Raw genomic sequence first — 16,502 nt, 5'->3', positions numbered from 1 at the left:
GAAGTTGTGATAAGTTGGAGAGTAAACCTTCTTCATAATAATCCAAGACTTTATTAGTATAAGTCAAATATACAGAAGAGCCATGAACGTAAGCTAATGCTACAAATTCCAAAGGAACTACTGCCCTTAGGTTTAACAGTAAGGTTTAACTTTATGTAAGATAATTATCATAACAGCTATTTACATAAATAAATAGTTAGGTAGTAAAGGATGCTAAACTGCTTAACGAGCAACAACTCGTTACATCTCCCCTTCTTCCAAAAGAAGTTTGCATGTACAGTAAATTAGTTTAATAATCAATAAAATAACTATATATAAATACCAATGCTGAAAACAGTCATTAATATACAAATAAACTTTAATGTACATGTACTATCAATAATCATCTATGCCATAACGTTTAGGTTTACTCTTGAAGCGTGTTGAACGTCTATTTTGGATTTTCAGGCTCGGATGTCTTAAGAACATCGTCCTCCAAATAGGCTTCTTTAACGACAAAGTGGCTCACTAGGCATCCTCGCTTCTCAGCTCAGGTTTACTCTTTTTCTTTCTGTTGTGGACTGCAGCTCCGTATCAAACTCTGCTCTTGTAAGATCTGTTCCAGATCATTATCGTCCAATTGCTCGTCAGTATCAACCTCTGTTCTCCAAGTCATCCGAACATCTCTCTCCTGTAGCCAATAACTGCCGTCGATTTCTTCTATACTCTCTATTTCCACCTTGACTTTGTAAGATCTAGGAGCAACTTCTCCCATGCAAAGCGCAGGAATCCATATCTTACTACCTGGCAGTCTGGGGCATACCACCTCTCCTGGATATAGGCTTCAATACACGTGTCCCTCAGTTATAGTAATGGGCCTGCTTGTTCCTTTTTTTCCAAGATACCTAAAGAATCTTGCTGGGTAGGATATCTAGGCTTTAAGTAATGATGACATGCAGGGCATGATAGTTTTACAACGTCTACCCATAAGTCTTTGGGCTGGGCTAGTCAACATGCCTTCTGTTGCCGTGTTATTCCAATTAAGTAAAGCCAAAAACTCTGATTCTCTAGTCATTTTACACTTTGTGAACATTTTCTTTACTATTTTCACGGCATTCTCAGCCTTTCCATTTGATTGTGCATACCTTGGACTAGAAGTAATGTGTTCAAAAGACCATGTCTTTGCAAAAGAACGGAATTCTGGGTGTGATAAACTGTGGCCCATTTATCTGTTACTAACTGGTCCGGTATTCCATGACGAGAAAATATAATTTGTAGTTCTCTAACGATGGCAGTCGATGTCGTATTATTTACTCTTGATACTTCAAGAAAATTGCTAAAATAATCAGCTACTATAAGGAGTATCCGATTATCAATATGACATAGATCAGCTCCTACTTTTGACCATGGACGAAGGGCAAACTCATGGCTTTTCATCGGTTTCTTTAAGGAGGAAGGTCTCTAATTAACAAACAAGCATCACACTGTTGAACCAATGCTTTCAGATCCGAGGACATTCCTGGCCAGAACAGCGCTTCTCTCATCCTTCTTAGACAACCCTCCACTCCAATGTGTTATTGATGTGCAATGTCCAACATCTGTTTCCTGAGACTCTTAGGAAACAATTAAACGATTTCCTTTGAACACTAACCATCTTCAGTATGCAGTTCATCTCTATAATTATAAAAAGCTCTAGCACACTCAGGAGCTTTATTTCTAGCATCTGGCCATCCTTCTCTGATCATTTTTGCAACTGCTTGAAGATTACTGTCACTTCCACTGTGAGCTTTTATCTCTTGCAATCTGTCATCTGTGATCATCAAGGTATCTCCGATCAGTGTTGTAGCCTCATTTTTCACAGTTTCAAGGTAATTTACAAATACAGAATTTTCAGAGCAATTAGGCAAGAACGCACGGCTTAATGTGTCAGCAATGTACATGTGTTTTCCTTTGACATACTTAACCTCCAAAGCATAATACTGCAGATGTAGCAACATCCTCTGAAGCCTAGCTGGGGCTGCTGCTAACGGTTTCTTGAAAATTAACTCCAGTGGTTGGTGGTCAGAATGCACCGTGACCTTGTCCCGTCCATATACATAATGGTGAAACCTCTCACATGCAAAAACAATAGCTAGACATTCCTTTTCAATTTGTGCATAACGCTGCTCTGCCTCTGACAAACTTCTGGATGCAAAAGCCACGGGCTGGCCATTCTGCAAAAGGGCTGCTCCAACTCCATACTGGGATGCATCACACTGAATAGTAACCTCTGAAATTAAACTATAATAACGTAGAACAGGTGTTTTACTGACTGCCTCTTTAACAGCTTCGAAACGCTTTTTCTTGAACATCCTGCCACACAAATTCAGAGTTCTTGTGCAGAAGATCCCTCAGAGGAGCGGTCAGTTCAGCTAATTTTGGCAGAAATTTAGCTAGGTACTGCACCATTCCAAGAAATCTTCATACCCCTGCAACATCTTTAGGTACTGGCATCTCCACTAAAGCTTTCACTTTCTCAGGTCCTGGTTTTAATCCTTTGTCTGTTGCTACATGACCCATAAATGAAACTTTCTCAGGTCCTGGTTTTAATCCTTTGTCTGTTGCTACCTGACCCATAAATGAAACTCCCGTTTGTCTCAATTGGAGTTTATCAGTTCCCAGTACCACGTTTCACTCTTCACAGCGCCTGATAAAGGACTGAAGATTTCTATCATCATCATTTGTAGCCTCTATGTCAGTAGCTCCTTTTCCATACACCAAAAAGTCGTCTGTAATTTCCTCAATTCCCTCAAGTCCCTCAATCAGCTGATGCATACGACGCTGAAAAAACTTCGGTGCCGAGCATATTTTCAAATGGCATTCTCAGCCAGCGGTAATGTCCAAAATGGAGTATTAAAAAGTTGCATAAGTACGAGTCTCCTCCTCCAAAGGCACATGCCAAAACCCGTGTTTCGCATCCAAGACTGTGAACACACGAGCTTCCTGCAAGACGAGAGGCAATGTCTTCTAGTGTTGGTAATTGATAGTGCTTACGAAGCACTGCCTTATTTAGATCCCTTGGATCAATGCAAATTCGTATTTCTTTATTTTTTTAGGTATTGTTAATAGGAGGAGGACCCACTCCGTGGTTGCTTGACCTTAGCAATTATGTTTTCACTTTCAAGCTTATCTAGTTCCTTTTGCAGGACGGAACGTACTGCCGCAGGTACACTTCTAGGAGCATGCTGCACTGGGTTAACAGACTGATCAACTCTTGATTTATAACTGTAATCAAGCTTACCGGCAACACCTCTGAAAACTTGTGGATGCCGTTCAATCAGAAGTTCCTTTGTAATAGCAGAAGAGCAGGCTGAATTGACGTGCAAGGCTTTGTCACATATGGGATTAATCTGGTCATTATTTCCTTTATTTCCAGAATATTAAGCGCCACACATGCTTGATAACCCAAAATTGAATGAAACTCACCCCGCCAAACACGAATACACACACTGCCAAAGGAACGAATGCTTTTTGCCCATAAACATACAATGTGGTTGATGACGGACCTACCCCATTCAACTCTGAGTCAACCAGTTGCAGCTTGATACACATGGAGTGGCAGCACAATACAATCTGCTCCGCAGTCTATCTGGAATCTTATGTAGCCACAGTGGACTAAACTTTAAGTGTAACAGTTTGTTCCTTAGTCATCTTTGATATAGCTACCGTTTTCACTGTGAATATACATGACGAGTCGTTTTCTTCCAAATCAGCCTCCCTCATGCTATTAAGCGATTTCATATTCGTTTGTTGCACCAATAATGCTGGACATTTAAACTTAAAGTGATTAAGTTTTTTTTGCAATTTATGCACCGCTTTACTTTACCCCAAACTGGACAAAACTTCCTTTACTTTCCATGTGACGTTTACCACAGAACCTACAATCAGTAAATCCAGCCCGTTTTTTTTGTTTTTTCCAATTTGCGATAACATCCGTCACTGGCTTCATTCTTCCAACTGGATCCTTCAGCTTTGCAGACACAGTAATAACCTTGCTTTTTTAATACTCTGTTGATCTCCTCTTGCTGTGCTATAGGTACCTCGCTAACTCGACAAATCTCTAAGGTTCTCCTCCAAAGTTAGATTACTTTCCCGAAGAAGACGATCTCTGACCTTATCATCCGAAATGCTAACATAATCCTGTCTCTTTATATTCCTTCTTGTGTTATATTCGCATAATCACAACCGAACGCTATATGACGCAGAGCCGTTACATACATGATCAAAAGATCTCCATCCATCTGTGCCCGAATATTGAAAACGGTAACGTTGAAATGCGGTGTTTTTTTTTGCGTGGGTGAAAATATTTTTTAAATGCTGCCAGCACTGCATTCTGATCTTTCGATCTTCAATCAGAAAATTGAAATGTGCTGAAAACTTTAGAGCCTCAGGCCCAATAACTGTAAATAACAGAAACTTGCACTTCGGGAGTCTTTTTACTTAACTCTGTTGCGACAGCATAGCACTTCCACCTTTCCGCCATTCCCTCCACCTCTCTGCAGCATTCCTATCATCCACATTGAAACGAAGACATCCTGGTATTTCTTGCACGTATGGGTCCATCTTCATAATAATCCAAGACTTTATTAGTATAACGTCAAATATACAGTAGAGCCATGAACGTAAGCTAATGCTACAAACTCCAAAGGAATAATGCCCCTAGGTTTAACAGTAAGGTTTAACTTTATGTAAGATTAATTATCATAACAGCTATTTATTAGGGCTAGTGCCTTGTATGATAAGGCGCCCTATGAGGTAATGTCGTTAGACTAGCGATAATCTATACGCTAAGTCGGTTGGTATTGCACTTCCATATTCAATGGAGTGTTGGGGGTTTTTGTAGATCACTTACGAAGTCGGTATTATCTTTACGGACGATGTGTTAAACATCATTGCTGGTTCGTGAGGTTCTTGTAGAAAACACTAAGTATAAAAAAAATAGATATATATTCTTCTGAAGTTTTTACATGGTGAAGATCAGATATGATTGTACAAGTCTTCTAATAACGATAGCTTGATCGCTTCTGCCAATGATGATGGCTAATCCTATTCCTTCTACATGATAAAGCTTAGGTAAAGAGGTACAGGTCTTCTAATTGACGATAAGCTAACTCTGTTCTGCCACTGTCTACCATCTCTGTTACAAGTTATGAAGGAACAGACAGTAGTGGTCGAACATATGAACATACATACCAATGACATAGTTTCATACGACACACAATCAAATGAGACACGCTACAGATCACGTAGGCCGTTTGAATCATAGGTCGGGGCAGGGGTAGTTGTCTCAAGCAGGGAGCTTGGACTGTTCAAAACAAATGAAAGACCACAGATGACGGCATGTCAACTTAGCCTACATACTTATTGTATACGTCATCTTTAGCGTCTCTAGTCTGATCACATTCCTGCAAGCAATCTGGTTGACCTCTTTAGTTTTAGACTTTTATATATATAGACTAACATTCCATATTTTTATTATGTAAACACTTACATCAGCTCGGTCAGATACCAAAACCAAACTACTGATATTACTCAAACTTGACTTGCATTTGGACTTATAGGAGTGTGATACAGACACTATGTGAATATATATATATATATATATAAGTAAATAAAAATTCATTGTTGGTACATGAAATTGATTCAAGTAATAAAATATAAAACAATGATATTGGTAAATAATAGTGATCACGGATATATAATGATACAGTTTTTGTTTTTCACTTCATCTCATTAAGATACATATGCTACAAGAGAAAATACTAATGTACTATGATAAATTGCATAGAATGAAGATTAACATGATAAAAATCATATTTTAACTGATAAAAAAATTTCATATATGAATTGATAAAATTATTAATGGTTATGCTGATTTGATTCGTTTGATTTTTATGCTAAATGTTATATATCTGATTAGCAATTCATATACTAACTCATAAATAACTGCAGATATTGGTAAGATAAAAGGTAAACATATTGATTAGAGGGCTACCTGATTTGTTTATACATATGTATATGGATCATATAATTATGATAATATATGTGCACTTTAAATAGATTCCTATTGCGTACACGCAAAGATATATTTAGATTCTGTTATTTATGAATCATTTATATAAGAGATTCCTATTGCGTACACGCAAAGATATATTTCGACTCTGTTATTTCATGATCAATTATATATAGATTCCTAGTGCGTACACGCAAAACAAAAAATATATTTCGATTCTGTTATTTATGATCATTTATTATAGATTCCTAGTGCGTACACGCAAAAAATATATTTCGATTCTGTTATTTATGATCATTTATATATATAGGATACATGACCGAGGTTATACTACTTCACATTTAACTAGCTTTCGAAACCCACTTTTCGTCCATTACACAGTTCCAGACACCACCTATAGCCACTGAAACGGCCTTTTTCAATGGTTTAAAACAAGGGGAAAAAAATTTGCCTGGGCGGGTCCAACGTTCCATTTTGCGCTCATACTTATTCTCTGCAGCCTAAGCTACACGATTTACGTTCGCGATGAATAGATTCATCCCAGCACGAGTCCTTCGCCAGCAAAGTAGAGTTGAATATCCTTCGGGTCGTAATTGTCGGAAGTATGTCCCTTTTTGTAGTCGATTCCGACAGCCGCCACCGGAGGCGTTCCGTATGAAAACGATATTTAACGACGAGGTACGGTGTCGGTCGAAGAAGTCCATGAAATTCCTTTCACATTGTAGGCGGTTGTTACTTAACTGTAGTCGTCCGCTGCGACGAACGATTTTTTGAAGTTGCGATGTGAAACTCTCATACTGCAGGTACTGTAACCAGGTTTCCATTAATCAGCCTGCAAGTGAAATTGATACTTGTCACAAGGGCAAGTAAATTCAGACGACATCCAAATACAGGGGAGGAAAGAGAGCCAGTTTAGACCAGACTTAACCCACATCATGAATTCGCTGATATTTTGGAATTCAGAAGAGTCCGCTGTACAAACTTTTTATCCATGGCATGAACAATGAGGTGAACCTCCTATCCAGGTCTATGATGACTCGTAAAAATATCCATAAATTATAACAAATAAATAGATATCATTAACGAATCTCAAAGAAAATTCGATATTACTGGTAGTAAGTTACTAGACAAAGAAGTGGAAAACGGAGCTATTTGTAAGATTGCCAGGCAACATAAGAGTCAAAGAGAAGAGTAATCATGATTCTGTATTTCTCTATGCTAACTGGAAATTAAGCTGTGATAAAATCTGATCCTATGTGCCCTAACAAAGTTTCATATTCAATTTTCTCGCGCGCATCCTGCTGAGGTTAATTTTAAAAAACTTTATTAATAGGTAGGAGATGCAACGAAAAACAAAAAAACCCAACTATGTAACTAATTTCTAAATAAACTTTTGGGTTTTTCAAGAAAATGTGACATTTTCCCATGAATGTTTTACTTGAATTGTTAATAGGCTAATGTTGCAAGTAAATATTTCACATATATATATCTTGATACTTCTAAATGTCTATGAGGTTCAGAAAAAATTAATTCATTTTTGTTGTTATAGAAATTCTATTTGCTTATTTTGTTCATTAATTTAAAAACAAAATGATTGCAAGTCCTTAACTAATTGCATTACACACACGGATAAGAATATGTATGTGGCCTGGTCATGTGAACCTATGAACTACATGTGAAGTTCATGAGCTGAGCATTCCTTTCTCCCCAGTCAATCTGCTTTGCAATCGCGAGATGAAGCCTGTGTAAGCAGATTATTGAGGTTAAAAGGAACAAATGCTGATACGGCAATGATGACGGTCGTCACTTGGCAGGAGATTGCTCTCAGCCAGCTAAGAGTTACGTTACTTGCTGTAAGAGATACGACTTTAGGATAAATTCTTTGTTTTTTTAATACTCGACCCACATGAGAAGAATGGTCTGAAAAAAAAACAGTACCAAAATTGAACAATATATTAGTTTCATGTTTGGGAAATCTGCATAATTGTAATTATGGTTAAATTAAATATTCCTTATTCAAACTATATGAAAAAGGTTTCCATACAAATTCATATATATTATTAGCCCGTATAAGATTCATATAGGATTATTTCATAGATAACCATTTTCACTTCTAGACTTCCTGACTTTAAAATCTCTTTTATTTTATTTTATTTTTTATTTGTTTATTTATTTATTATTTATGATTATATTATTATTATTTTTTTTTCATTGGCTACGAATATAAATCACCGGGACAGACAATATGTCAGTAGGTTTTGGTATATGTTGTTTGAACTTTTAGCTTATTTGTCATTACTAAAGCGTTAAGTTAGAGTTCAAATCTTTACGCATATATATTTGGATATTTAATGGTTACGTTTTGCTTATTTTGATATTATCGTGATTCCTTTTTTATTATAATTTGTAACCCTTCCGACTTACGGTACGGAGTATTATATTGACTCCACTTGTCCATCTTTTTTATTATATTTATTTTTTTATTTATTTATTTATTTATATATTTTTTTATATATAATTGATAAATTAATGGTTGGCTTGAATATGTGGAAAAGTGTTCTAGAGGCGTACCGTATCAAGGCTACTTGCGCATCAATTCTATAGATACAAGATATAAATGATAAAGGTATTTAAAACCGCGAGAACCGCTATAATCCAGTTCGGATCCAATATCACGAGTTGTAACTCGTAAGACATTGACACTTCCTATTTAATTATCAGTTATTCTACCAAACAGATTGACTCTGGGTGATAAAATTATATTATTGGTTTTCTTAATGGAAAGGAATTCACACCACGTGTTAAGGAGATTATTATTGATTTACACACCACCCGAGTCACAGATTATTATGTGTTGAATTCCATATTTACTGCATTTAGCACTCATAAATATTCGTAACGCACTACAATTGCGGTGTTTGTTTTTAGTGCTATTACTATATAACGTGTCAAGGAACTATTACACTAAGAAGTGATTAGTCCCTCTGTCAGACTCGTAATTCTGTTAATAATTCTACGTATATTCTTTCAAGGATTGATTTGGCACAGGATAGGCTCCTAAACTGACAGGTGTCTTAGTGTATCCCTTGTTTTCATGACCCAAAGTGTTACAATTAGTATGTGCTTTTTATATCTGTAAGCATTGTAGGCCAGTAAAATAGTGGATTTGGCTTCTGTGAAAAAGGAGGGAAACCCTGGATGACGGAATGCAACCAGTTTATGACGATTGATATGAAAGAGATTATTATTACTACCTGGTCGTTAGTCATCTGCTGTGTTCTTCGGGTTTTCCTCGTCACAGACCTACATATAATATTACATTTGAATACATTATTCTGATACACATACTTTAAATAGACTTTTGCTTTAGGGTTCTGCTCGAAGTGTTATTTTTTTTGTTTTTTTTTTTTTTTTGTTTTTTTTTTTTTTTTTTTTTTTTGGCCTAGCCACTGACCCTGTTTCCGTTTCGAAGTGTTTATTGTTTGGTGTTTATTGTTTGCTTATCGCTGTTGACACTTGCTTTGTTCAGTTTGTAACAGTTCTGCGCTCCAACCCAGATATTCAATGCTCGCGATCTCTTGGGTTAAGGAATTTTCTTGTTTAGATACGGTTTTAACAATAGGCACGGATGTTTCTATATTATTTAGTCTAATTAATGGTTCTTTGCAGTATATGGGCGGGCTTGCGGGATAATGCGTCAGCTATGATAATTGCTTTCCCAGGTAGATATCTTATCTTGGCTCCAAAGAACCTGAATGATCAGTTTGTCACCGAGTTTCCTTTTGGACTGTGATTAAAGCCTTTGAAAAACTCGGTAAAGGCCTCATGTTCAGTAAGGACTTTATCAGGATAGCCATAGATTATGAACTTAAAATGTACTAGTGTTAAAGATACCTAGCCCTTCCTTGCCTATTACTGCATATTTACTTTCAGAGGGCTTAGTTTACATGAATAAAAAGCTATAGGAAAGAACTGTTTATCATATTGCTGAAGTAGTATCCCTCTTACCCCTTGGTCTGAGGCGTCTGTTGCAATAAAAAAAAAATTCCTTATTTAAATCAGGGATTTTTAAGTTATGTAAGCTGCATTTTCCGCTTTTAAGATATCGAACGCCTGTTGATGCTTTTCAACATAATAAATCTACGCTCTTCTTCGTAAGATCTGTTAAAGGAGCTGTCATGATTGAAGAGTTACATATTTACAAATACGATTGTAATACCCACTACAGCGCAAAAGTGCTGTATCCCCCTTTTACGTTAATAAGTACCGGAAAGTTATGAATAGCCGACACCTTTACCATGGACTACTTTTAAGACCTTGACCAGACACATAAAAACCTAGATAAACATGTTCGGTTTTAAAAAAACTCACATTTAGATATTTTACTCTGAGGATTATTGTCTTTGTCTCTGTTAGCACTAGCTCTACTTTATGTGAATGTACTTCTAAGGTATTAGAAAAGATTACAAGATCATCCATATAGGCAGTAGGTTATCCCCTAAAAGTCTCCAAACACTATATTGTAATTGGGGCGCAACGTAAGCCGGAGGCATACGTAAAAAATTGATAATGTCCCCCCTGAGTGTGCTGAAACGGAGTATGAGGTACAATCACTTAGGTAATGGTATCTGGTAAAAGCTTTTAAGTAAGTCCAAGTTGTGAAAAAAAATTTATTCTAACCTAACAGAGATAAAGATGTCGTCGGTACATCGCACTGGAAACTATCGGGAGTCGTTTCCTTGTTTAAGCGAGACAGAATCTACGCAGATACGCCAAGTCCGATCTTTTATGGCATGACATTTGAGGGAAAAATTATATGGGCTTATTTGATTTCCTAATGACTCCTATTACTAACATTTTTTCAACTTCGTCATTTATCTCTATTTTGAAATTTCATTGAGAATCTATACGAAGGTACGTAAATAGCTTTATGTTTGTCCTTAGACCGTTTTTGTTTTGTTTTCAATGACATCCGTTTTTCTCCCCAGAGATCACTCGCTAGTGGAGAAACTTCCTGGTTATTCAGGTAAAAGATAAAAAAAAATTTCTGCTGAATCACCTCTGCTTGAATGACTTTACGGATATTACTTTAGATAGATTATCAGAGAGATTCATCCACGACTGGTTGGGCGTGATTAAAAATTAGCAACAATAAAAAATGCGATATTTATAACTTCCGTATCCACGATATGTATACTTTTAGGGCTTTGTTCGCGGAAATCGTTATATTTCAGAGTGTCGGAAGGATTAAAATTTCATTTCCCAGCAAAGTCTTTTTACACACTAAGACATTCGAGGGTGCATGCTTCTCGAGATTTTGCGTGCAAACTACGACTGCGGTTGTGGGAGAATTCTGTTGGGTCATTTGAACAATGTTACGATTTATGAGACAAATGTATTTGTTCTTTTATATAAGTTATTATTTTGATTAACTGTCTCATTTTTGTTCAAACGGATTTTAATATGTTTTGAAGGTTTATAGGATTTCCTTTGATAAACACGCCTTATTTTGCAGGATGTAAGATAATATTTTTGTATACCCCTAGATGAATCTTACAATTACACTAGATACAGATCAATGTTTTTTTATAACTATAGAGGTATCTGTAAGCGCTCGCTTATCCGGACTTCTCATTAGGGAAGTTCGAACAACAGACGGTGAGTCCGTAAATACAGGATATACGTGTACTAATGAAATAAAACAAGATATTCTAATTTTTACGGCGCGTACAGTCGGGCTTAATCCACCACTACTCATAATAACTTATGTATTAAAAAAAAACGAAAACCTGCTCTGATTACTTTATACGGTCGTGTGATGCATAGGGAAATTCCTTTTTAATTTAAAAAGGTATTTGGGATGTAGATCCAACATCGCTTTTTCCCCACTCTGCTAGAGTCGCTTATGTGTGGAATTGTTTGCTTTGTTTGAACACTTCGGCAGTTTTTGACTGACCTTGACCGCTTGATATGTGACACAGTCACCGAGTTTGCTTGTTTGATTCTGAACGGGCTACTGTTTCTATTTCTTTTTTGTAATAATTAGGATCCTTCTCTTTATTACCATCGGCAACGTATTGTGTGTTTTTAGCATTATGTTGCTGGTTACGTATAAAGCAATGAATGACGAACTATTAGGAACTGAGCGATTACTAATAAGACAAGTTATCACTACTGCATTCAATATTAACTGTTTGTACTTCATTCTTTGCTAAAATTTGAAATAGTGAGGGATCCTGGTCAGCGCATTTAGCCTGTTGAAAGTTTTTTACAGACATGTTATTCCTTGCATCCAGCCATATTTTTAAAGTAAGTTGAGTCATTGAGGTTCGATATTTTATATAAACTCAAAAAACTCAAGGCTAAAACTGCGATCGGGACTTGCAAAGGAGCATTTATTGTTCATGACCCGAAATAGTGTTACCTCTAATTTATATAGATTTGTACGGGTGTTCACTTGTTTTTTTTGTGTGTTTTCTAATCACTACGGTGTTTAACGACCCTATCCATGCATCTGTATAAATACAGACGTCCACTGCGTAAACGCATATTCACTGTTTAATATGATTTGTTACGTAAGGGATTAATAATCACCCAAAATGATAAAATTAACATAGTATATGATTATGATATTTCAGAGAACTTCTGGAAATAGACACTCAAAGATAAAAAACTCGCAGTAGCGAAATCTCAATGATGTAGATAATTTCTGTAAAAAAGTAAGATTAAGAATGTCTCGTAACTTCAGCCACAGGAATAACGAAATTCGACCTGCAAAGGAAACACTCAAAGTTACTCCAAATGAAATAAAAAATTGTACTTAGCTTGCTTTTGTGGGAAGTCACGGTGTTCCGATAACGACACACGGCCTCGGGTGGTCCTTCCTTCTATTTAGCGGACGACCTGGTTTGGCTTCAGTTTCCCCCGTGCGCGTTGTTTCGATGATTCGAGCCCTTGAAAATCCGATGCTGCATGACGCGTTCGGTTTGTTTCTTGCAGTGCCGGAAACGCTCACTAACGATGTTTTCTTGAATGATTCTAATGAGAGACGAAGCTTCCGTTGTCGTAAAGAAAAAGACATGTCGGTTTTGTTTCTTGAAGTTATTCACTAAACGATGATACTAAATTGGTTGAAGAATCTGTTGCTTTCGTCGTCGTTGAAGAGTTCTTATTGTTTTCTGAAGTCGCTCACTAACGATGATACTAGGTTGCTTGAAGAATCTGCTGCTTCCGTCGTCGTGACTTCTTATGATACATGATTTATTATTCTGATTTTCTTCGTAGGACGTTGTAGAGTTCTTCTGGTACGCTGGCCACCAATATTAGGGCTAGTGCCTTGTATGATAAGGCGCCCTATTAGGTAATGTTAGACTAGCGATAATCTATACGCTAAGTCGGTTGGTATTGCACTCCATATTCAATGGAGTGTCTGGGGGTTTTGTAGATCACTTACGAAGTCGGTATTATCTTTACGACGATGTGTTTAAACTCATGGTTCGGTGAGGTTCTTGTAGAAAAACACTAAGTATAAAAAAATAGATATATATTCTTCTGAAGTTTTACATGGTGAGATCAGATATGATTGTACAAGTCTTCTAATAAACGATAGCTTGATCGCTTCTGCCAATGATGATGGCTAATCCTATTCCTCTACATGATAAAGCTTAGGTAAAGAGGTAACGGTCTTCTAATGACGATAGCTAACTCTGTTCTGCCTGGTCTACCATCTCTGTTACAAGTTATGAAGGAACAGACAGTAGTTCGAACATAGAACATACATACCAAGACATAGTTTCATACGAACACACAATCAAATGAGACACGCACAGATCACGTAGGCCGTTTGAATCATAGGTCGGGGTAGTTGTCTCAAGCAGGGAGCTTGGACTGTTTCAAAACAAATGAATGACCACAGATGACGGCATGTCAACTTAGCCTACATACTTATGTATACGTCATCTTTAGCTGTCTCTAGTCTGATCACATTCCTGCAAGCAATCTGGTTGACCTCTTTAGTTTTAGACTTTTATATTTATGGACTAACATTCCATATTTTTATTAGTAAACACTTACATATTTACATAAATAAAATAGTTAGGTAGTAAAGGATGCTAAACTGCTTAACGAGCAACAACTCGTTACAGAGGTTAGTTCACCTGACAAAGAAGAGAGTACCTTTAGTTGGCGTCTTGGATATGCATTAAGAAATTATTAGAATCTTTCTTATACATCTACGTAAACAGGTTGAGGAAAATAAAAAATAAAAAACATACCATATGAGAAAAAGTTTTTGTTGCGGAAAGATAATTATGGATAGTCATAGATAACAACTGGACTTCCTTTCATATTCTCTTTCTTCCGACTTACTTTCCACCCTCTTCTAACAATTGTTTCGCAATGCCACTGCGAGGTTACCTCCTATTACATCTTCAACAAGCCCTGATCCGACCTCCAGCTTACTCGGGTCTCATGTTAAAACCTATGGTCAAATACCCAATTGTTTCACCAAAGACAATCGAAATAAATACGCTTTACTTTATTAGAAATAATTGTTCTGTACTGTTTAACATGCACATTAATTATTTTCTATCTTTTCATTCTAATAAATAAATGATAAATATTCTATCATAAAATTCCTGCATATATAACTCAGTGCGAAACATCCTTTTCAGACTATTTTTTAAGGCTTTCCATAGGGCTTTCCTACCCCCCAACAAGAACAACAGCAGCAACAAATACAAGAGCAACAACAAAATCAATAATAAAGTCATCTGTAGGCTTACTCCCCGAGTAAGCGAAAACTCCTCTACCCCTAATTTCCCTTTCAGCGCTGAATGACGTCACAGGTAGAAGAGAATTCCCTTTAGCCTAAAATTTTGTTCCAATTCAAATACGTTCTCTTATTTCATCTCGAACAACTAATCTCAAAAGTGAATCGATTGCAGAGGTCCTTCTTATCATACTAGAACTTTAACTATCATATGGAATCACCTTAACACCACTCGCAAACTTTTGCTAAGTTTTTTTTCTCTCTCTAGAAAAATGACAGCAACTTCTCTTGGAGAGAAGTTCGGGAACTCATTTGAACTAATGACGAGAATACAATTTATTGCCGGACAGGAGCGTTGATGACTCCCTCTTCAATTTAGTAGGAAAATTTTCTTGTGATTACTTCGAAATAGTCACAACGCCGTTTCTTGATCAATGGATATTTGTATATATTTGAATTTAATGTATCAGTGTATACTTGGGTAAACTTTGTAAAAAAATAACTATATAAATCTATAAATGCTTTTTATTTTCTTTTATGTTCTATTCCTAGCTGCTCATACCAAAAGTATGCATAAAATTAAGTATATAAAGTTATATTGTCAACAAATAGGACTTAAGTGGATATAAGCAAAAGGGGTATGGAATCATACTGGGCAATTCATTAGGGGTTCTGGAGTCATCAAAAGGTTAAGAACCCCTGCTTTAGAAGACAGTTCTCGAAACTTTGACAAAAAGTGAATATCTTCCGGAATCAGAGGAAGGATGTTGTGTATGGACGCGGAGGAGGGGATGAGGATTGACGTGGAGGATTAAAGGGAAAGGAAAGAGGAGGGGGACGATTGAAGAATGTAGAGAGGTAAAGACTGGGTAAATAATAAGAAGTAGTAAGAGGTGATGAAGAAAAAGAAGAAGAAGAAGAAGAAGAGGGGAGAGAGGCGTGCAAAAAAAGATGGTGGAAAAAGAGGAGAGGATATTTGGAATGGAAGAAAATCCCGATGGAGTTTCTTCGGCAAATCAAATAAATAAATAAATAAATAGATAAATTAATGAATAACAACCAGAATGAGGTGGTTCTGTGCGTGAATCATGGGCTATCTTAACACTTTCATGTCCAAAGTTTTAGAAGAAATCCCAGTAAATCACGACTTGGATAAATGATGAATGCTTGAGCTGAGAAACGTCAGTCTCATTGACGAGAAAATGAAAGGCAAGTTGAACTTATATATTAGCGAGATGCAGGAAAGGCAAGGAAAGAGCGTATTTATACTAAATTATGAGTCAGTTACCCAGTCAATGAGTGGGAGTAGAGATTACCGCGGAAAGTGAATCCGGTCAGAAATATTGACGAATGATCCCGCTGGAATTAAAACACACAATATCGGCACTACTCAGTCGCCGAGCAAAGGACAGCGATATTTCGACGATTCTCTGGAGAGCCGTTTTCAGAACCATCATTCTTGTTTATGTTTTGGAGGCCATCCTAATGGGCTCTTGGTTGATCTCTCCGGGAGGCTCCATTGGATTGCCTGAGCGGCTTTTAGTTTCAATGAATAAATTGGCCATCTGCGTCGTGGCTCTATTTCAACGGAAAAGGTTTGTTGACGTTTTCGTAGCGTTTTAGGTCTCGGTGAAATTTGTTGAACTGTCTAGGTCAGGGGTTCCCGCATCAGGGGTCGGGACCCCAAGTGGGGTCGGAATG

At 36.9% G+C, this 16,502-nt stretch overlaps 1 protein-coding gene and 1 pseudogene across 1 annotated transcript; both read right to left on the bottom strand.

The window, feature by feature from the left end:
- Positions 1–535: 535 nt before the first annotated feature.
- On the bottom strand, positions 536–2,330 carry LOC135218028 (uncharacterized). The gene is made up of 2 exons (XM_064254173.1): positions 1,631–2,330; positions 536–810 (listed from the first exon to the last, which is right to left on the bottom strand). Exons 1-2 carry the CDS (start codon positions 2,328–2,330, stop codon positions 536–538), a joined length of 975 nt encoding a protein of 324 aa, XP_064110243.1.
- Positions 2,331–2,439: 109 nt separating this feature from the next.
- LOC135218027 (uncharacterized) overlaps positions 2,440–16,502 on the bottom strand; it is a 54,956-nt pseudogene continuing 40,893 nt past the window's right edge.

Source organism: Macrobrachium nipponense, chromosome 9 (assembly GCF_015104395.2).
Source record: "Macrobrachium nipponense isolate FS-2020 chromosome 9, ASM1510439v2, whole genome shotgun sequence".
Lineage (NCBI taxonomy): Eukaryota > Metazoa > Arthropoda > Malacostraca > Decapoda > Palaemonidae > Macrobrachium > Macrobrachium nipponense.
This window is presented reverse-complemented; position numbering and strand designations above follow the sequence as displayed.

What these genes read in the sequence shown, in the direction of transcription:
- LOC135218028 (XM_064254173.1), bottom strand. Translation starts at nt 2,330, where the DNA reads ATGTTCAAGAAAAAGCGTTTCGAAGCTGTTAAAGAGGCAGTCAGTAAA. An exon ending in TGAACTGCATACTGAAGATG is followed by an intron (nt 811 to 1,630) that starts GTTAGTGTTCAA and finishes GCCTATATCCAG; the next exon opens with GAGAGGTGGTATGCCCCAGA.